Source organism: Berghia stephanieae, chromosome 1 (genome assembly GCF_034508935.2).
Source record: "Berghia stephanieae isolate SIO BIC M18660-M18661 chromosome 1, UCSD_Bste_1.3, whole genome shotgun sequence".
In the NCBI taxonomy this organism is placed as follows: domain Eukaryota; kingdom Metazoa; phylum Mollusca; class Gastropoda; order Nudibranchia; family Aeolidiidae; genus Berghia; species Berghia stephanieae.
Window position 1 is genome coordinate 26,769,413 of NC_088360.1, and position 23,547 is coordinate 26,792,959.

At 36.7% G+C, this 23,547-nt stretch overlaps 1 protein-coding gene across 1 annotated transcript; it reads left to right on the top strand.

Annotated features, from left to right (window-relative positions):
* The first annotated feature begins 488 nt into the window (after nucleotides 1-488).
* Nucleotides 489-21,795, top strand: LOC144971089 (cilia- and flagella-associated protein 36-like). Its single transcript, XM_078911460.1, has 8 exons — nucleotides 489-642; nucleotides 1,542-1,606; nucleotides 2,883-2,990; nucleotides 9,088-9,311; nucleotides 11,077-11,218; nucleotides 13,976-14,086; nucleotides 15,545-15,700; nucleotides 19,893-21,795. The coding sequence occupies exons 1-8, from the start codon at nucleotides 531-533 to the stop codon at nucleotides 20,175-20,177; spliced, it is 1,203 nt and encodes a 400-aa protein (XP_078767586.1). The 5' UTR covers nucleotides 489-530; the 3' UTR covers nucleotides 20,178-21,795.
* Nucleotides 21,796-23,547: the final 1,752 nt, after the last annotated feature.

Here is a 23,547-nt window from a genome sequence, read left to right on the forward strand (position 1 = left end):
AGTCAGCTACTTATTACATTTTAGAATTTCGCCTTCAGGACCCGCCCATCCCCTTAAAAGAATTAATAAATTTTAATGTGATTGGGGAATGACTCCGAGATTAGTTGTTTTTGTAGACGCTTCATTAGAAGTGCATAGCAGATAAGACTAACGCAACATGGCTTGCAATACACACACACAGAGAGAGAGAGAGAGAGAGAGAGAGAGAGAGAGAGAGAGAGAGAGAGAGAGAGAGAGAGAGAGAGAGAGAGAGAGAGAGAGAGAGAGAGAGAGAGAAAAGGAGAGAGAGAGAGAGAGAGAGAGAGAGAGAGAGAGAGAGAGAGAGAGAGAGAGAGAGAGAGCCTGCATACGGCCACTTCTCCTCTACTCATAAGCATTGAAAAAAGATTCATTCAGCAGGATACGAGCTACGTTAAAAATGAAATCCAAAAATGAAATAGTTAATTAAAAGCGAATGTATCGAGTTCCGGCAGTGGCGTCACGTTCTTTCGCTTGTCGTATCGACGGGGAAAGCGTCGTATAGATTCAAGATGGCGACCAAAGGCAAAGGATCAGATTTTGTTGTTGACGAGTTGATTTTCTATTTGAGCAATCCGCTCTTTCAGCTACCAGTGTTGTCTTTTGTCGAGGAACATTGTTTGAGTGAGTTGTTTTAGCTGGATTTGTTTGTTTTTTTTCTTAATACATTATTTATACTTTTTCTCTGCCTCATTACTTTACATTTTTTAATCACTTCACTCAATCTCATCAAAATCAAAGTCGGCTGTTTAGTGTGCAGCAACAGTGGCAGTCAAATTGCGACCCACCTCGCCCATTAAAAAGTTGAGACTGGAAATTGCCGTTCACGGTTAGATGGGTTCAAAGATGCATGGCAATAACTTTGTTCGTAAGACTAGGCAGTTTTGAGGAATATATCACAGCCCATGAGTGTAAGTCCAAGTCCAAGCACGAAATCAAGAATCCTCCTCACCTTAGCCTTAGCGTATAGCCCCTACACCGGTATAAATATTGACCCAGCACTTATTTCTTCACCTGCGCATATATATTTTACTCCAAGTCATACCATTTATGGCCTCACGCTTGGGTTGCTGATTTAAAAATCAGGTTAGTTCAAGCCTTCAAGCCAACCAACATCAACATAGACATTTATTTGCTGGCCCCACAGTTTCTGATATGACAAAAATATTGGTACTACCGCAAACTCGGGGACCCAAATAATTTTGGGGGTTTGGGAGGGGAGAAACTTTTTTTTAAAAAAAAGTCTTTAGTAGGGGGTTTGGGAGGGGAGAGACTTTAAAAAAAAAAAAAAAAAGTTTCCCCCCTCCCAAACCCCCAAAATTATTTAGGTCCCCGAGTTTTCGGTAGTACTAAAATGCTTTTTTCTGCATGTCAGAGTTGGAACCCTCTCGAAATAGAATAAAATACAAAATTATTTATCCTTTTGCTCTCATACAATATAAGTACCATGTCATTATCTTGTCAAGAACCAAAACTCAAAACCATCCAAATCAAAAGATTAATTTTCTCTCTTCATATTTCAGTCTTTGATCCTAGCACTGAGGATTCACCCATGTACAGAGAAATTCACAAGACATACAAAAATCTGGTAAGTAACAACAACATATAAAATTTGTAACATTTCAAAGGGCAATTATGTCAAGAATCAAAGTTTAGATCTAGTTGATTAACTGGCCAGTACTTGACGACATATATATGTGCTTACGGAGTATCTACGTACACAGTAACTTTAGGCAGTCTAGTGAGCAGCAGCAGTTTTAAGGGGGTTCAATTAAAGATGCATAACTTCGTTATAAAGAGGAATATCGCAGATATCAGGGTATCATTATTTTCGTTACCAACCGGGCACCTAGCCTCAGGATCTACGTACACGGTAACAGTAACATACATGGTAACCTTGAATCTCGCCTTTCATGGATTATATTGTATTGTGCCACATACACACACACACACATACAGAGCGAGGTCCATCCATTGCTTGTATTGTAGCGGCAAACCAGCTACCGGACTTATCATGTACGTAGATCCTGAGGCTAGGTGCCCAGTTACCGTGTACGTAGACACTGCTGTGTGCTTATAATCCTGGTTTGAATTTGTTGTCAGTCATAATTTTTTTTCCAGGGCCACTGCCAAACCAGCAGATAGATGGATTAATGTTAGACTTGGCATTCTACTCAAAGGGTTACAAGAAATTATTATTTTCCTTTCCTCACTTTAATAATCAAAAAGACAGCTCCATATTTTTAAATTTTTTTTTTTTTAATTTCAAATCACCTGGCCTTCTTATCTGTTAAAACAATTCACATTTTCTATGGTCATTTGTGAACACTGCACCATCTACCAACCACGTGGTTAGCCGCTCTGGTGATGGGAATTCCAGGTGCTCCTTGTTTAAGCACAATAATTGATCAATGCGCTGCTTAGGTAATGAGTTGTTTTTTTAGATCACCACCACATATTTACCACGCTCAATGTGCCTCACAATGATTCATTTATTCCCTTAGCAGACCTCACTCGTGATGTATAAATCTCCAGTCAGGCATTATTATTGTACTTACACATACTTACCTAATCCGTATTTCCTATCACCAGATTTTATTTAACTCTTGAATTTAGTGGATTTTACTATACGCATAAAGTGTCATACTTTCGGACAAAATGTCAGAATTTTATCACCCTTGGCTCACTGACCATGCCTATTAATTCTTGCTTTTTGTGACAAGGTGAGACACCACTTATTTATCCAAAGTTGTGAATTTGTTTTGACATAATTTAGTCTGCCATTGTTTCATAAGAATACATTTGCTAATTGACCTGTCATTTGTTCATAATGGTTAAAATGTTTTTAACGTTTTTCTTCAAAGATCGACAGTTTACTCAAAGGGTTTCGCAAAGACACTGGCTTGTCCGATGAGGATATCTACAAGGCCATGAAAGACATGAATTCAAAGTCTTATTTCAAGGATTTCAGGGTAAATTTGTCTCTTATTACAAACATTGTCTCAAAATGGTGTTTTGCCGAGATGATGATTTAGGTGCTGAAAAATGAATTTATGGATTAAAAATATGTGACTTAGGCTAAATACGATTGCATGATTGAGAAGAATAAGTGAAGCTTCTTATAATAATAGATTGAGCTTTATATAGCGCAATATCCACTAAATGTGCTCAAAGCGCTTTACAAGGGGTCCCTGGTCAACAGCAACATTTAACATGTAGGACGGGACTTGCCGCCTGTTAGGCGATATTACAATTTTTCGGACAAAGACAACGCTGTTAACGGCCAGGTACTCATTTTACACCTGAGTACGGTGAGAGAAAGCGAGTAAAGAGCCTTTTCCAAGGACTCAACTATGCACCGAGCGCGAGGCTCGAACCCAGGACCTTCCAATCCGAAAGCGAGTGTCATACCACAAGACCACATAGCCGCACTTACATTGTGAACATTTCAAATTTCATATTTCCAATCATTTTAAAACTTTATATTCAATTTTTTGTCACTGGATTCACGCCGACATGTTACTAGATTGAGGCAATAGTTTATATTTTGTGAATGTTTAGAAAGTTTTGCTTATGATGCAGGCAGTTCCAATAACTTATTTAGTAGAGAACTGGGATCAAAAACAAGAAGATTTGTTAGAAATCTGTGTGGATTATGATGATTTCTGACCACTCTGTCCACCAAAGTGATTGGATTACTGGGTCTGTTAGATCTTGGGCAAAATACTTTGCAATATTCTAATGCCTTATCCAAAAGGTGGCAATTAATTTCATTGTTGTTACTATCTTTTTGATGCAACAAAAATGTAAATAAACTCGATCAGGCCTCAGGGATTTGATGGCTCAGATGAACTACTTTTTTTTACCTTTAAAAAAATTTGAATTTTTTTTTTTTTAATTTCTTGTTAGAGGTAGTCCAAATTTTGTCCATATTTTGTCCATAAAATTATGATTTTCCAGCTTGTTCCCAAAGCGAAATCAGACCCAGAAAACTTTGTTGGTTGTCTAATTTATGCAATTCGAGTTGAACCAGCGTGATTTTATTGAGAAGACTGAATATCCGTTCTTAAACTGAAGAAAGCTCAAATTTTATAAATGCATTTCAGAGCCCCAATCAAGTTTTAAAAATAGATTTGATTTGTTTTCAGATGACTTATGCTCAGAAGAGGATTGTGGGAATTCATATGATAGATTCCAAAGGCAATTTCAGGTTGCCAGTTTCAATTTTGTGTGCGTACTGCTATTACAGTGGTTTTTTCGTTTATGGGCATCAATGGGAAGAAAACTACGCACTTAGCGGTCCAGGATTTCAGTCAGGTTTCAATACGTGTGTCTAGTCTAAGTTGTTCTGAAATTAAGAGCAGGGGAAAAAACAATCTCTTATGAATTAATTATCAAACATGCTTGGAAATGCATGTGTCGCTTTTATGTTTTTTGTTGGGTTTTTTATTGGGGTTTTTTGGGTGGTTTTTTTTGTAATGTTTTATCTTCTTTTTTTAAAAATTCAGACATTGTTTTTATTAAAATATTTTTATTTTGGTTGAAATTGATTTCAGAACGTATTGAATTTGACCTATCTTGAAAAAGGATTAGTTTTCAAATTCTTTAATTGTAATTGACGGTTTGGCAGATTTCGACAGTTTGAATCAATGAGTAGATTGAGATTCATTAATAGTGAGTTTGGGGCAGAAATTTTAATTTATTTTTCCTATTAAAAGTGCTAGCTTCAGTCGGTTGTGTTTCTTTTTATTTTTTTTTTTTTTTTTGGTGTCATTTTGTGTTTTTTTTTGTTTTTTTTTTTATTGTTTTGTTTTGTCTAAAGCAGTTTAATTGAGTATTGTATTAATGTGAATGAATATTAAGGCAAGAGTTCACCTAAGGGTACTGAAATTCAAGAGGGGAGATTTATAAAGTAAATATTGCATCACACGGAAATAACATGCTACTAGGCAGAAACCACTGTAATCTTATATATAAATATATTTATAGAAATGCATCACAGATCACTATTATTATCAGCGATTTGATTTTGTTTGGGTTTTTTTTCTTTTTTCTTTCTCTATTTATGCTGTCATATTCACCATTTGTATTTTGTTCAACTTGAACTCTGTTGATTGGGGAGTATACTTTGGTGCTTTGGAATTTATATATATTTTTTTGAGTTTATACTTTATTTATTTATTTATTTATTTATTTATTTATTCATTTATTTATTTATTTATTTATTTATATATTTATTTATTTATTTATTTATCTTCAAAATTAGAATATCTTAAGGTAGATGACATCAAAGCTTTCCATCCTATTCAGTGATACCTTCATTGTTTTGAGAATAGGGAGCACGGTTGTTCATAATATTATACAAATATTACAGCACATATCAAAGCTGTGCTTGTTAATCAACTGCGAAATATCGTCCCACCCTAAACAATACACGACCCACCATCAATCTCAAAACGGTATTTTATGTCAGGATGAACTTAGTGCTGGGAATTGAATTTATAGCGGCTATGTGGTCTAGTTGTATGACACTCGCTTTCAGATCAGAAGGTCCTGGGTTCTAGATTCACTATGCGCATTTTCTCACCATACTCAGGTGTATAATGAGTACCTGGTCGTTAACAGAATTGTCTGTGTCCGAAAAATTGTAATATCGCCTAACAGAAGTCATGCCCTATCCTAAATGTTAATTGTTGCTGTTGGCCAGGGACCCCTCGTAAAGCGCTTTGAGCATGTTTAGTGGATATTGAGCTATATATTTTAAAAAAGCTCAAATATAAAACTTGAGGTTAATTTTTATTTGTTATGATTGAGAATAAACATAGTTTTATTACATTGCACAAATATCACAGCTCTTATTATCTGTCACTTCAATCCTATATTCACGTTTCATGATCTGATTCATTCTGACTTAATAACGTTTTAAGACAGTGGCCACATCATAGGTTGGGGGAGCTCAATTCCAAAAGGTGATTTATAGGGAATGAGATTAGCAGAAGAGTAGCGTCCCTTGATTGGACATCACCCTACAGAGAGAACTTCAAAATGGTTTTGCGCATGCGTCTCTCTCTCGTCCTCGCTTTCGGTGAAGTGTCTCATGCCGCACAACCAACACGACGTTCTCTCTCTAATAACTTTTCCGCTCCCAATCAAGGGACGCTACTCTTCCGCTAATCTCATTCCCTATAGTTACATTTATAAGTTATAAAGACACCAGAAGTGTGATTTTAAAAAATTTTTTTGTTGGTCACTTTTATAATGATGTAGACAGTAGCCCTTCAGGGCCATTACATACAACCCATGGAGTCAGAGTTTATCCTGGTTTCCATAGCTTGAAATGGACAAAAGCAATTACTTGCTCCCTTTTGGATAGGACACTTATTAATCGCAAAGTACTTTCCATATCTAACAGATCCAGCTATCCAATCCCTGCTGAGTGGACAGGGGGAGTCGAAGGCCTCAATAAAACTAACAAACTTAACCCAAGCTATGTGGTCTAATGGTATGACACTCGCTTTCAGATCGGAAGGCCCCGAGTTCGAGCCTCGCCGGGGCATAGTTGAGTCCTTGGAAAAGGCTCTTTACTCACATTCTCTCACTGTACTCAGATGTAAAATGAGTACCTGGCCATTGACAGTGTTGTCTCTGTCGGAAAAACTGTAATATCGCCTAACATGTATCATGTCTCGTTCTACATGTTACATGTTGCTGTTGGTCAGGGACCCCTTGTAAAGCGCTTTGGATATTGCTTTGTATAAAAAAAAATGGTCAAGCTCAAGCTTCATATTTTGGTTGTTTATTCAAATTTTCAGCATCTAAATCACCCCGACATGAGACCGATTTGATGTGGCGGGTCATAAAAATAATACACATCTTCATGGTTTTAGCTTGAAATGGGTACAATCTTATGGCAGCATTATTTGCCAGTAGTCAGAGTAATCATGATGTAATGCACATGTTGGTGCTTGAAACTCGAAGAAATAAATAGATAACAACATTTGAAATGGATAAAAGTTTCAATTCATTTATGAAGACAGATTATGTGCATACATGAGGTTTACCCATTGTAGGGGCAGCGTGGCTCAGTGGTACGGTCTTTGCTTCATACCCAAAAGGTACCGAGTTCAATCACCCACTGCCCCACTGCCGCGTTGTGTGGTCTTGAGCAAGTCACCTTGGCCTAGCTCACTTTGCAGCGCTGCTCTGCGGCTGACGCCTGGGTTATTCCAGTCTTCCCTTGGAATAACCCTAAAGACAAATTTCTCCTTGGGGATGAATAAAGGGAATTTTATTTATTCTATTTTTATTTTATTGTAAATTTTTTTTTAATGGTGACAGGTACACTTAAGATGGTTGAGAATGCCTTAATAACACCATCCTCTCATCTCTCATTCATCTTTCGTGTATCATCCATCTTGCTTTGTTGACAAAGGGGAAACCCAAAACACCCACATTATCTGCCATCATAAATTAAATTCAAGTTTCTATCTATTCGATTTTTTACAATAACCAATGAGCACTGTGAATAATGAATAGCTGTAAAATACTAACGAAAGAGTGAAAATGGAAAGGCTTCTGGTGGGAACAAAACAGACAATGGACGTTTCGGGTACAAACCCTTCGTCAGCACAACAATACACAAATATTTTATTTGTTTTCCACGTTTATTTGTGTATTGTTGTGCTGAGGAAGGGTTTGTACCCGAAACGTCCATTGTCTGTTTTGATCCCATACGAAGCCTTTCCATTTTCACTCTTTCGTTAGTATTTTACGATCACCGGCTTCAGGCAGCCCTTACCGTTTTCTAATGAATGACTGTGAAAGCTTGTTGTATAAAAACTCGTTAAATTGATATAATTTAAATAATGGAATCAAGTTATTCTGATACTGAAGCTTACACCGCTTTTTTTTACATTTGTTGTTTGTATTTATTTTATGAGGGGGAGCTATTTGTATCCATGCATATAGATTTTTTCACCACTACTATACATTGCGCGTTATTACTATTATATCATTTATTACCTTTGATCCATCCATTAGAATTTGATTTTGTAATAATATGATGAATTGAAATTAATCCTCAAGTCATTTAATAAAACAATCCTATCATTTATTCAAGCCTACATTACAAAACATGTGACCTATCATCTGAAAACGGTATTATGTTTGGATGAAAAGTGAAATTGGAATAAGAACGATAAGAAATGTAAACAAAATCCACTAAACGTGCTCAAAGCGCTTTACAAGGGATCCCTGACCAACAGCAACAATTAACATGTAGGACGGTACGAATAGAAACTTTCCCCCAAATTTCGTATTTGTTGCTATGAATTCACTTTCCATTGCCTAGCTCATTCTGACATAAAACCGCTTTGAGACGGTTGAGCAATCTTTTTACTTCTTCTAAGCTCTTCAATACATTTGTAAATTTTGTCAAATCTCAGGATATCAAGAAGTCATTAGGAATCCTCCTTTAATTCAGCTTTAATTGGTTTTATAACTGCCGATGACAAAAAATAATTGTCATTGGCTTGTTGTGATTTAGATATTATTATTGATTTTGTTCTTCTTTTTCATCCTCTTTTTCTTTTTATTCCTCCTCCTCCTTTTCTTCTTCTTCTTCTTCTTCTTCTTCTTCTTCTTCTTCTTCTTCTTCTTCTTCTTCTTCTTCTTCTTCTTCTTCTTCTTCTTCTTCTTCTTCGCCTTCTTCTTCTTCTTCTTCTTCTTCTTCTTCTTCTTCTTCTTCTTCTTCTTTCTTCTTCTTCTTCTTCTTCTTCTTTCTTCTTCTTCTTCTTCTTCTTCTTCTTCTTCTTCTTCTTCTTCTTCTTCTTCTTCTTCTTCTTCTTCTTCTTCTTCTTCTCTTCTTATTTTATTATTATTATTATTATTATTATTATTTATTATTATTATTATTATTATTATTATTATTATTATTATTATTATTATTATTATTATTATTATTATTATTATTATTATTAATATTATTATTATTATCATCATTATATTAACATAATCATTATCATCATCATCATTATCATCATCATCATTTTATACCAACTATTTTTCCAGGGCATGACAGACCTGATCCTTGCCTGTGAAGACTACCCCATCTTTGTTCGCATCATGATCCAAAAGAACTTGGAGCTCCAGCAACAAGCCCTGTTGATGATCGCTCAGGTGATGGGAGGGTCACTGCCCCAGAGTCTCGTCCAGGAGGGACACCAACCAGCCAGGCCAGTGGCCCCTACTGGTGTGTCGGATGATGAAGACAAGGTCTTGCTAGCTGTTATTGAGTAAGTTCTTCTTTATAACTATTTGAAAAACTAAAATTTAAAAAAACTGCATTTATTGTGACCAAAAGCCTCAACTCTATTATATTTCTGGATGAAACACAGCAAAAAATGAATTCAAACTGGATGAAACACGGCAAAAAATGAATTCAAACTAGATGAAACACGCCAAAGTTTTTCTCTAGGGTCTATTCCAAGGGAAAACTGGAATAACCCTGGCATCAGCCACAGTGCAGCTCCGCTAAGTGAGCTAAGGCTAGGTGACTTGCTCAAGGCCACACAACGCGGCAGGTAGTCGAACTCGGTACCTTTCGGGTACGAAGCAAAGACCGTACCGCTGAGCCACGCTGTCCCGTGAATGCTAGTTTATATATTCTTGAGTGATTGGAAAGCGCCATAGAGCACTTGTCAGTGGATTAATGGGCGCTATATAAGTATATTATATTATATTATTATTTATATTATAATGATAAAATGTTTAAGGAGCAGCGCCGTGCTAAAGGGTCTTGAGCACGTCACCTCGTCCTAACTTACTTTGTGTCTGTGCACTGTAGCTGATTCCTGGATGATTCCAGTCTTCTAGTGGAATAAACCCTAAAGGCAAATTTTCCCTTTGGGGATGAATAAAGGGAATTATTTTTAGTGAATGAAATTTTAGTTTTCTGCAAGTTAAGAGACTATAAAGTTATTCCCAGCAATATCACATTAAATTAGATTCAACTTTTTTTTTTTATTGCGGCTATGTGGCCTTGTGGTATGACACTCGCTTTTGGATTGGAAGGTCCTGGGTTCAAGCCTCGCTCTGCTCATAGTTGAGTCCTTGGAAAAGGCTATTTACTCACATTCTCTCAACTTACTCAGGTGTAAAATGAGTACCTGGCCGTTAACAGCGTTGTCTCTGTCCCAAAAATTTGTAATATTATCGCCTGACAGGCGTCATGTCTCGTCCTACATGTTATGTGTTGCTGTTGGCCAGGGACCCCTTGTAAAGCGCTTTGAGCACGTTTAGTGGATATTGCGCTATATAAAAGCTTAAGTTTTGTTTTTTAAAAATAAGGAATGCACCTAAGATTAGGATTGACCCTCCCTGAAATCACTGACTTCACGGTTTGGTAACTTAGACTAAAAGATGGCTGAGAAAAGATTTAATTGGTGAATCACTGTGAACTTTTCATCAAAATAAGTTTATTGGTTATATTTTTATTTTAACCCTCTCCTAACCACCCACAGGAAAATTGTCACATTCGTTACGATGTAACAGACAATTTTCTCATTCTGATTTCTCTTGTACATCATAAAATTTAAAGAAATGCTTTGATTACAATTACAGCTATAAATACTAAACACTGTTTTGTAGAGCTCATTTAATTTGTACTTTTTTGTTTGAGTAAGAAAAGTCTATTTTTGTGCGGGGGGGGGGGGGGGGGGAATTTTTTGGGGGAAATTCTAAAAATAGCTGGTAAGGAGAGAGTTAAGTAAGTATGTATATAGTAACATTTTTAAAGTGATTTCTCAAATATAATTAGGAGTGATATCTCATTAACCAAACGATTTCCTCAGTTGATAAGAGAGACGTATGTGCAATGCAATGTTGACATTCTCTCTGTAAGGGCATGTATATCTTGGCATTCATAAGTATTGTTGTTAGCTTGTGATCCCTTAAAAAATGCTTTGAGCTCATTTAGTGGATATCACTTTTTTCAAAAGCTTGTTTAATCATTATTCAAAGAGTTTTTATGAGGGTTATTTTCTTTTTTTCAATCCCAAGGCAATCTAAAGTAGAATATGAAAGGGAGCAAAAGAAGAAAAAGAAAGAAGAGAGTGATTTGCATATCATTATTGCCATGTCAAAGGTCGAAGGTGCCAAACTAGAGAAGACAATGAAGGACGAGCAGGAGAAACTAGCAGAGGTAATTTGATGTCTTGTTTGAAATATCCTGGTGGAATTTGAATTTTACGTGATGGTCAGAAAGATCTTTTTCTTTAGCTCATCATCATCCATCGTGGCTTGCGCTCTTGAGCACATTGCCGGTCAGCTGTCTCCACGAATCACGATCCTCTGCGGTGCACATGAAATCTGTGTTGCTTTTTAAGTCACATTTGGCCATTCTTAGGTTATTTAGATAAGTCATTCTTTGTCTTCCTCAAGCTCTCTTTCCTTCGATCATCCCAGATGTTACCAACTTTTCTATTCCATATCTTCTCCACACATGTCTCAGAAACCGTAACTTCCTCTTTCTGATGTTATCGATCAATATTCTTTCCTTCCCCACCTTCTTCAACACTTTCATTTTAGCTACTGTGTACTGGAACATCTGTATCTTTGTCCCTATTATTACAGATCTTAATAAAATTAAAACTGCATATGAGTATTGACTTTCAACACGTCCTAAGTCACATCCTGATAGAAAATGAGGTTACAATCTCAAGCACCATAATGTGTAGAACCAAGTTGTTATCAATCCTTGACTCATTCTTGGACGAAGATCACATGAAGCTCATAAGATACCTATTATCAAATACTACATTACAATTTGAATCTGGCAGAGAATTAACAACAATATCAACTTCAATTGGATCCCCTCAAGGAGACAGCTTGAGTCCAATTCTTTTGGACTCCATAGAATCACCAGAGACAATCTGGAGTCTCAAGACATGGTGGATTTTGCTTCACGAGGCAAACAAGACTAGTATTTTGTGCGGCTATGTGGTCTAGTGGTATGACACTCGCTTTCGGATTGGAAGGTCCCTAGGTTCGAGCCTTGCTCAACGCATAGCTGAGTCCTTGGAAAGAACACTTTACTCACATTCTCTCACCGTACTCAGGTGTAAACTGAGTATCTGGCCGTTAACAGCGTTGTCTTTGTCCGATAATTGTCATATTATCACCTAACAGACGTTATGTCCCGTTCTACATGTTATTTGTTGCTGTTGACCAGGGACCCCTTGTAAAGCACTTTGAGCACATTTAGTGAATATTGCGCTATATAAAAAGCTCAATATTTAAGACAATAAATACGGGACAAAAAATTGCAGTTTTCTTTTAAAGATGAGAATGGGACTTAGTCAGCTAATCAAATTATACTCATTCTCAGAATATTGATCGATTAAAATGACACCCATCTTATCAAAATAAGAAACTCAAAATTTTGTTAAAGTCCCAGGTTTGAGAATTTTTGACAAGATGAGAGTCATTTTAATTGATGGGTATTTTAATTTTAAGGATGGTAAGATTAATTAAGCGGCTTGCACTGTATTGATTAGTGTTGTGTTTTATCATTGTATCGGTGTGCGGCCATGTGGTCTTGTGGTATGGCTCTCGCCTTTTGATTGGAAAGTCCTGAGGTCGAGTCCCGATATCCGAGCGGGCATAGTTGAGTCCTTGGAAAAGGTTCTTTACTCACATTAATTATCTCACCATACTCAGATCTAAAATTACTTCCTGGCTATTCCCAACTTTGTCTCTTCATTAACAGCTTTGTCTCTTTTAGAAAAAATTGTAACATCTCCCAACAGGCGTCATGTCTCATCTTACAGCTATTGGCTAGGGACCCCTTGTAAAGCACTTTGAGCACGTTTAGTGGATATTACGCTATATAAAAGCTCAGATTTTGGTGGGGTTTTTTATTTGTTTAATATCCAACTGTTTTCCTGTCGTTTAAAGGCCATCATTGTTAATTTTTATTCTCAATTTTTATGACCAAACGTCTCAGAACAGTATTATGTCAGAGTGACCTTGACCCTGAAAATTCCATTTTAATACAAAATCACTACAGTAGGTCACTAATTTTTAGCCCCATTTGCAGTTCGTAATATGAGACTCATTCTTTTTATTGAGGCATATTTATCTCATTCAATGTTCATTATTTTATTCATTTTTTACAGTAATGTCATGTTAACAGTAATGTAGTCCTCCTTTAGGTCCATGGAGCGGGAGTTTATCCCGGTTTCTATAGCATGAAATGGACAATAGCAACTGCTCGCTACCCTTTGGATAGGATGCTAGTCTATCGCAAAGTACTTTCCACCAGATCTCAAGGATCCAGCTACCAAATCACTGCTGGGTAGACAAGGGGGGTCAGGAAAAAATGTTGACTGCACCCATGATCAATTTCGTTTCCTTTGATTGTGAAGTGAATGCTCTACCAACTGAGCTATCCGGACAACTTGTTTACAATAATAATGACAGTATATTTGTATAACTCTCTTCATCGCTTCACTCCATCAAAATCATTGATAACATTTTTTTTTTTAAAATGAGCTTTTATATACTGCAATATCCACTGTGCTCAAAGCACTTTACAAGGGGTCCCTGACCAACAGCAACACCAGAACGAAACATGACACCTTTCAGGCGATATTACAATTTTTTTTTGTGACAGAGGCAACGCTGGCAATGGCCGGGTACTCATTTTACACCTCAGTACCGTGAGAGAATGTGAGTAAAGAGCCTTTTCCAAGGATTCAACTATGCGCCGAGCCAGAGGCTCGCACCCTGGACCTTCCGATCCGAAAGCGAGTGTCATATCACTAGTCCACCTACCCTGTAGTAGTGGTTATATAATTAAAACATGCATCCATAACACCATTTTGGGGATGGGTGGTCACATATTTGATTATTCTGCCTGACCAACTTATCAGTTCTCTTCCTTGACCCCACCATCCAGGCAATGCACAAATCCCTAGCCATAAGCGATCCCAGCGGTGGACGGAAAACGTCTCCAAAATCATCAGGTGTCCCACCCCCTGCCTCGTACCAACCAAAACGATCTCAGGGGGTAAGTCAATTTTATTTTGATCTATTTTTCAGAGATCAGCAGCTCTTGCTACACTTTTAACCCTCTCCTTACCAACTATAGGAAAATTGTCACATTCGTTACGATACAACTAACATTTTTCTTATTCAAATTTCTTTTGTACATCATAAAATTTAAAGACTTACTTACTTATCCGAACCAGCAACCACCTGAGCTCTAGCCCTTCGGTCTTGTACCATGACGTAGAAGTTAGACGTCTTTTGTAGTTGTTCCAGGTGACTATAAAGTGTGTTACTGATGATAAAATTTAAAGAAAATGAATAGTGTGTTGTATAGCATGTTTTGCTAAAAGAAATTATGCATTGCAAGAACTTTACTGCTATTGTGTTTGAGTGATAAAAAGTCTATTTTTGTGTTAGTTGGGTGTGAAGTTTTGGGAAAAATCCTGAAAATGGCTGGTAAGGAGAGAGTTAAATCATATCACTACCAGCGGTCAAGTCAAATGTTGGATTGCAAATTCTATATTCTGTGATTGAACTTGATTTATGCTGTTATTAATGTGAATTGAAAATATGACTTACTTAACTTATGCCTCTTGGCTCCTGGCAGAGCATAGGGCCTCAACAGCACTCTTCCATATTCTTCTGTCCTTGACACAGACCTTTGCCTCACTCCAGGTAAGATTGGAAACGCACAAATCTTGGTGGAGGCTTCTCCTCCAAGTCTGTTATGAACGACCCGTTTCCTCTTGCCCTGTGGGTTCCATTTGAGAGCCTGTTTGGTTATATTACAGGGCTCTTTTCGCAGGGTATGGCCAACCAACCCATCGCCACTTTCTGCGTCTGACCTGGACATCCATTTGCTCTTGGTTTGTTCTTGTCCAAAGGTCAGCATTTGGCACTTTGTCAAACCAACTTGAGGATATGTCGAAGAGAATTGAATATATACAATGCAAGAACTAATTAGTTGAGAAATCTTATTAATTTAATCAACAAATAGATATCAGGTCTTTATGATCTTTCTACTACATTTAAATATATAGGTAAACAAAACAATCTATCAACACTAATAACAACTCTACATAACATTTACTCATGCATTCTCTCATTTTCTCAGGTTTTTGGACTCACTTTAAGACTATTTTTTATTCACCAATGTAGTATAGTAATAGTAGTCCTTCAGAACCATTAGGCCCATGGAACCGGAGTCTATCCCGGTTTCTATGAAATGGACAATAGCAATTGATTGCTATCCTTTGGATAGAACATTATTCTATCACAAAGTACTTTCCACCAGATCTAACAGACCCAGAAACCCATTCACTACTGAGAAGACAGGGCAATCAGAAAAAAATCTCGATTGCACCCGGGATTGATCTCAGTCCCTTTGTGTGTGAAGCGAGTGCTCTACCAACTGAGTTATCAGGACCCCCATAATATTGTAACTGTATGTTTGTTTTTTGTTCGTTTTATCACACAGTCTTCAGGACCCAAGCCTATGGTAGCCCAGCACAATCTACCAGGGGTCAAAGGTCAAGGTGCCAGCAGTGCCGATGCCGCAGCAGCCTGGCTGAAGTCTGCAGAGTCGGAGTTCAATTCTTCTGATGCTCACACTAGGGCTGTACAAAAAGCTGCTGTATGTAACTCGACTGTTTAATCTTGTCTGTTTTTATAACTAATGATATATTATCAATATAAATAAATGGGGGAGGGGGGGGGGGTTGATGTGGCCGAGTCGTTAAGGCATTGCACTGTGACCTGGAAGGACCCGGGTTCGAGCCCCGCTGCAGGCACTTTCATTTTTTTCCTTGAGCAAGATTATATTAACCCCCAATTTGCTCACTTGGACAACATGGGTGATTCCTGTTGACATCAGACATCTTGTTTGATGAGTTATCTATATTCCTTTGTCTGACACCATCATCTAAACCATCCGCCAAATACATTCCTTTCCTTTTCAACTTAAAACCACAGTAGTTACCATCCATTTATCAACGCCATATAAATCCAATCATTTTTATATTTATATCATTATTGAAATTCTGCTCAATCAATTTATGTACAAAAGTGGTTCGTTTTAATTTTCTCTTTTCTTCTTCTTCTTCTTCTAGGTTCCATGCCTGGTCCAGGCTTCGGATACTGCATGAATTATCTCTCTCCATTCCTCCCTGTCTCTTGCTTTTTCAAACAGCTCTTGGATTGTTAGGTTGGTGAAGCCTTCAGTTGGTCTATGAGTGTTTTTCTTTGTCTCCCCCGGGCGCGTTTACCAGGTATTTTTCCACAACTTGCCAGGTATTCATTCTTATCTTTCCTTACTATGTGTCCGAAAAAGGATAGTTGTCGATCCGCTTTGTTGGTATGTTTGTTTTAGCACTTCTTTGTTCGTTTTGTGTGCAGTATACGATATTCTCTGCATCCTTCTCAAGCACCACATTTCAAAAGCTTCAATGTTCTTTTGTGTTTCTGCATTTTTAGTCCAGCTTTCGCATCCGTATAACAAGATTGGCCACACGTAGCACTTCAAGACTCGGAATCTAATCCCGAACGACATCTGTTTGTTTTTCAAAATGTTTCCTAGGTCCATGAAGGCCTGTTTGGCTTGAGTTATTCTTGCTTGTATGTCTCGGTTACATCTTCCATCTGTTGTCACTATTGAACCTAGGTATTTAAAACTTTCTACGTTGGTAAGTTGCTCGCCGTGAATCGTTATATTGCAGGTGTTGTTGTTTTTGGGGTTTTTCTGTATTACCATGCATTCCGTTTTGGTGATATTCGCTTCCATTCCCTTGGCTTCACTATCTACTACCACTTTGTCAACAATCTTTTGAAGTTGGATTTCTGATGTTGCAATGAGTACCGTATCGTCTGCGTATCTTATATTATTTATGTTGTGACCTCCTACTTTTATTCCCTCCATATTAGTTATGCCCCTCATGATTGTTTCTTGGTATAGATTAAACAGATCTGGTGAGGCAACACACCCTTGACGGACTCCTTTCTTAATAGGAATGGAATTTCCTGTAGAGTTTCCGATTTTGATTGATGCCTGCTGGGTGTAGTATAATGTTTGCATGAGTCTGAGGTCTTTCTCATCAGCGCCAATGGAGTGCAGTTGTTTTAGTATTTCTTCGTGGCGTACTCTATCAAAAGCTTTTTTGTAGTCGACAAAACAGAGGTATAGTGGGGTCTGAACCTGTATAGCTCTTTCACTTAAAACACGGAGGAGGTATATTGCGTTTCTTGTCCCTCTGTCAGGTTGGAATCCATATTGTTCTTCTGCGATTTCGGGGTTAATCTTATTCCTTAGCCTGTTGATAATTATACGCAACAGTATTTTGTTGATTTGGCTTATTAAACTTATAGTTCTAAAATTTTCGCATCTGACTGCACCTGCTTTCTTTGGTATTGCTATGAAAATAGAGTTACAGAGATCTTCTGGAATTTTCCCAGTGTTGTATATATTGTTGAATAATATGTGAAGTTCATCAATTGCTAGATCTCCTAGGCTTTTTAATACCTCTACAGATATTCCATCAGGGCCTGTTGCTTTACCATCCCTCATTCGTTCCATGGCATGTTCAATTTCACTTTTGGTGATGTTTGGTCCGCTTAATGGTTCTTTGAATTTCAGTGGTGGTTCATTTCTATTTGGATCATTGTACAGTTCGCCTATGTATTCTACCCATCGGCTTTCTATATGTTGTTCTTCAAATAGCAGTTCCCCTTGTTTGTTTTGGATACAACTTCCTGCTGCTTTGCTTTTCCTTTTCCCTGATAGTTCTTTTATTCTTTGGTGAGCTTGTTGGGGGTTGGGTTTGTATTCTCTTTCGATTTCGCAGCATTTCCAGTCTAGATAGTTCTCGTGTGCCTCGATGCATTTGGATTTAATGTGGTTGTTCAATGTTTGGTATTCTGCAGACCCTCTGTTGCATTTTCGTCTTTCTTCAAATAGGTTTAGAATTTCATTTGTCATCCATTCCTTTTTGCTGTTTATTTGAGCTATTGGTAAATGCTTTTCTGCAGTTGCTTTGACACACTTTTGGAATATATCAAATTGTTTTTCACATTTTTCGTTATCAGGTTCACTTTGGCTTTGTATCATGAGTGCATTTTCAAATTCTTCTCTCATTTTTGTTTGTATGCCATTGTCTTTGCATAACCTGTAATCCCTCTTTATTCTACCAGCTGTTCTCTGAATAGCTTTAAACTTTATCCTTACTGTACAAACAACTGGGACATGGTCACTGTCTACATCGGCGCCTGGGTAGGTTTTGCAATTTAATATGCCATTTCTGAATCTTGATGATACTGCTATAAAGTCTATCTGGTTCCTTGCTCTGTCCCCTGGTGATTGCCATGTCCAGGTTCTTCTTGGGTGTTGTTGAAACCAGGTGTTTGAAATCATTAATTTATTTGTTCTACACCAATCTGCCCAGATGTTTCCTCGTTCATTTCTGTCTCCGAGTCCATGTGGTCCGATTATGTCACCATCTCTGCCTCTGCCAATCTTAGCATTTAGGTCCCCATTACCATAAGGACTTCTTGTGATTTACACATTCGTTTTGCTTTGTCTAGTGAATGATAAAACTCTGTCATATCTGCATCTGTCGCCTCTTCTGTTGGTGCATAAACTTGAATAATATTGGTGTCAACTACAGGTCCTCTTAGCTTAACCAGCAAAACTCTGTCTGAGATTGCTACGTGCCCTTTGTAAAATTTGGTTGATTGTTGGTCTAAGATCATCCCTGCTCCTTTTTGGAAAGAGGTTCCACCACTCCATATGATCTTATATGTCGTGTTGTTTTCTTGTTTTGACATGGTTCCCTGCTCTTTCCATCTCATCTCTGCCAGGCCAAGAATATTTATTTGGAGCCGTTTCATTTCTTTTAGAATGTTGTTTAGTTTTCCTTTTTGGGCACAGGTCCTGACATTCCATGTCCCAATTTTGGTTTTGTCACGTTTGTTAAATTTATTTCGCCTAGTAACTGGCTGACGGTTCGGTGTGACCTGACGAACATCACGCTCCCAACCAAGCGAGGCAGCAGTCTTCCGTGAAAACATGCTCCCCTTTACGCTGTCACCGTTTAACTTTTTGGACTTATTTATGCAGTTAACTCGGCAAAGTTACAAGAATGGTTTGCCATTGCCTATTCTTGTCGCCCTCTGCAGTTGGCCAGCTTGACCTGTTACCGTTCGACACCACGAGGAGGTTGCAGTAGGGCTTGATGATGATCTATCTTTGCAGACTTGGCATCATCCATTTGTCGAAGTGTAAAATTGACATATAAATTTGTCCTCATCTTATACACATACCTGATACAAGTAACAGACTAAATTTTTATATAATTTACGAAAAAAAAAAATCTGAATTTTAAGAATAAATAAATAATTTTCCATAAAATACGACATGTGGACAGTTTCCTTAGAGTGGCTCATATCATGTATGTATGAGTTACATTGTACATTAGTACGGCATATATAAGGTGCTATGCTACATCAGCATAAAAGTGTCACGGTCACAGGGAATTCACATATTGGGACCAAGCACGTCTGTTCCTGGCTAGAGTCACAATTTCGTCAATGGGCATAGAATCCAGCCCATGTAGTAGGCTAGAGTGCCTGCTGGTCTAGTTGTCGAGCTCTTCAAATAGGTAATAAAAGTTCGAAGCAGGCTCATATCATATTATAACACTTAAAGAACTTTTGGCTTTTGTATTCTTATTTTCCCAATAGATGGTAAATGTGAAGCGCTTTGAAGCTTCGGCATAAGCGCTATATAAATGTACATTTATTATTATTATTATTTATTATTATGACTTTTCTTTCAGGCCAACATGGCTGGTATGTCTGAAGAGGAATACAACAAGAGGGCTGAATTTCTACGCCAACAGCGAGACAAGTTGATGGAGATGAAGAAGAGGGAAAGGGAAAAACAGCTTCTGTCCGTGGAAAAATCTCAGCCTCAAAGGCCAGCATCAGCCCGGGCTGCTCGAGCTGCCTTAAAACAAAACATTGGGGAGGGGAACGGTTCTAGTGCTGAGGATGAAAAGAAACTGGCCATGCGTAGAGCAATTGCCGATAGGCTCAAATCAGAACTTATTAATAAGAAGTAAGAAAGTATTTATGTTATATTTAATGAAAGACGTTGTAATTTGACTGGTTATCTAATTTATTTGTAAGTTATAATTGTATAAGAATGACACTGGTGAAACAAATGTATTAAAGACTTTATCGACTTTTATGACCCAACTTTTCAAAATAATATAAAGTCTGACTATTATTTATCAAAATCAGAATTAAAAGTTTTTTGGCCAAATTTTGAAAAAAGAATGTTTTATTTCAATGTCTGGGAATGTTGCTTGGCGTTATTCATCTGCGTATGATTTTTTTTTGGTGAATTATTACTAGGAACATTCAAAATGTTCCAAATTTGAAGATGCTTTTGGCATGTCCTCAATGTGTTTTTACAACTAAAATCACCTGCACTAGATGTTTTTTTGAAAGATCTAAGCGTAACTAGAATGTGAACAACCGTGTTAACCTGGTATAGTGTTGGAGGATACTGAATGACAGGATTTAATTTTAAATTCATCGTGATCAGAATTTTTAAAATCTATTTATTTGAAGTTAAAGAAACAAAACTCTCTCCGTTCGTAAAGGACAATTATTGTCACTCGAGTTTTAAAATTTAAGCTTAATATTGAATTTTGATAATCGATTTCACCCCTTCGTGATACGGTTTTGAGACGATTTGTCACAAATTATTTAATTATCTACACAAAATCCATGATAACTTATCGTTGCTTTGTTGAGTTGGGTCTACAATGTAGTTTTTTTGAAAAATTAACTTTATGTTAACTTGTCTTTTTTAATTTATAATTTTAAAAATATTTTTTCAACATTTCCTTTGACTTGATACAGTCACTAGGTAACTTAATGTGTCTGAAACAAAAACAAAAAAATCATTTACATTTTTACTAACCATACCTCATTTTAAATCAAAGATATTATATTTATTCATTTCCTTCATATGTTTTAATCAAACGACTTCAGCGAAGAATTGAGTTTTAAATTATATTTTAAAGAGTTTTATGTTTACAAAATGACCAATACTTTAATTTATTTTACTGTGATCATTATTCTATAGAACGTGTTTATAATTTGTCATCATTTCCAAATTTCTTGAAAACTACTATATATGTGTGTCTTTTTGTGACTTACAACATACAATGACTTTCCGTCTTAGCTACTGTTTAAGCTTTTGGGAGTTTTTTTTGTCAGTTGTGAGTGATTAGTTCTCTTTCATATTTATAACTACAGTCTATTATCAGTGGTGCCTTTGTGTGTCTTGAATATTGAAATTAATATCTTGTTTATATAGCATTTTTTAAAGGCTTTTAATACCATGCTCTAGGCGTTTTCAAATATATATTTTACTTGGCCTGTGTACTTGTCAGATAAAAAGTGTCAGATGTCATGCTGACTGTTTTGATATGATCCAAAAAAAAAAAAAAAGTCTTTTAAAAAGTTCACTATTTCTTCAGCAACAGTTACTGTGATACCTGCAACTTTGTCCCTGATTAAGATATTTTTAAAATGTTGATTGTATTTTACTCAGGAAAAATTGCTCTGTACGTTTGCATTAACCGTCGGGATTCTGTTTATTTTTTACCATGTAGTATCTTTTTTGAGGTCGATGCACATATAAGCGAAGAGCTTTGGCTTATATTTTTTTAAGAACAAATTAGCTATTTTTGGACAAAGGCAGTCTTTTTTATTTTTATTTTTTTGGACACCAGGATGTGACTGGGCAGGAAAAATACACGTTAAATTATGCCCTTTTTACTCAAGAGCTCACCCCCCCGGTGACAAGGAAAGGATTCGAACCTAGGACCATTGACTGAAAATCAAAGAGACGTGGGAACACCACCACTAACTACACCACAGTGACATACTTAATAGTACATTTTTTTTTTAATACAGACATATTGATGATGTTGTTGTCAATACACATAATTATATGAAATTATATGAAATTGACGAGTGACTAATTCAAACCAGCTTCGATTTATTTCACTCTTTATTTCTTTTTCCGACTCGGCATCATAAGACATTGTCGCCTAGGCATTCCACTAAGGAATATTATAGATAATTCATCAAACAAGATGTCTGATGTCAACAGGAATCACGCATGTTGTCCAAATGAGCAAATTGGCGGTTAATAATCTTGCCCAAAGAAAAAAAATGAAAGTGCCTGAAACGGGAATCGAACATGGGACTTTCCGGGTCACAGTGCAATGCTTTAACCACTCGACCGATCAAAATGTTAATATCTATGTAATATGAAGTCCACTCGAGAAATGCTATCTTTTACAAAATACTCCACGGCTGTAATCCAAAATGTTACTGTTTGAATCCTAAAGAAATAAACATCAACCATAAAATGGAATGGAAGCTTTAATTCAATTTGCAAAGATAGATGATGTGGTCGTTTTTTGGAGTTTTCGGATGTTCTGGGTTTCTTCCTTTATCAACATGACTCGATGAATGAGATGCTCAAGATGAAGATGAATGAGAGATGAGAGGATGGCGCTGTCAAGATGAGCAAACAAAACAGCAATAGGACAGCTCCTTACTGCTTATTTACAAGTATTTGAGTCCACTACGATACATACAGTAGCCATATAAGAACGTTGTGACCCATCCCTTCAAAACAGTATTAGGTCAGGGTGAACCAGATGACAAAAAAGGGATTTTAATGTTAAAATGACAGGAAATCTGAAAATTTAGTTTTTGTCAATTTAAGATTTTATATTAAATTATCCTGAATAAAACATAAAACCTCAACCCGAGTCTCATTCTTTGGACTTTAAAACAAATTTTTAGCATAAAATCCACCTGGACATAATACCATTTTAAGGTGATAGGTCACTTCCAAGAAGATTATGCTAACCCATTTCCTCATGCCCTATCTAGATATCAAATGTTGGCCATTCCATTCCACTCGTATTAACATTATTTATTTATTTATGTAAACCGATCGATTACTTTCATTGTGTAAGATCTGTGTCATTCTCTAGATTGGATGATGACATTCTTGTTTGGGTGTTGTGAATTCCCCCACGTTTTATGAAATTGAATGATGCCTATTTGTACGTATGTAATAAATCATATTATAGTTTATTTCTAAAGCGCCTGTTTTCGAAACAATCAGCTCCAGGCACAATTATATTATCTAGAAAACCAATTGAGAAGCTATGAAAAATAACAATTATCTACATAAATAGAAATCTAAATGTTGCTGCTTGAAGCTCGAAGAAATAAAATATAGATAAGTATTGAACTGTAAGCTTCAATTTATGATCTGCCTTTGTCTAATTAATTGAAGCTTACAATTCAATACTTTTCTTCATTTTTTACATAAATTAGTATAAAATATATTTGGTACTTCACGTGACTTTGAATTTACATTGATAATATCAA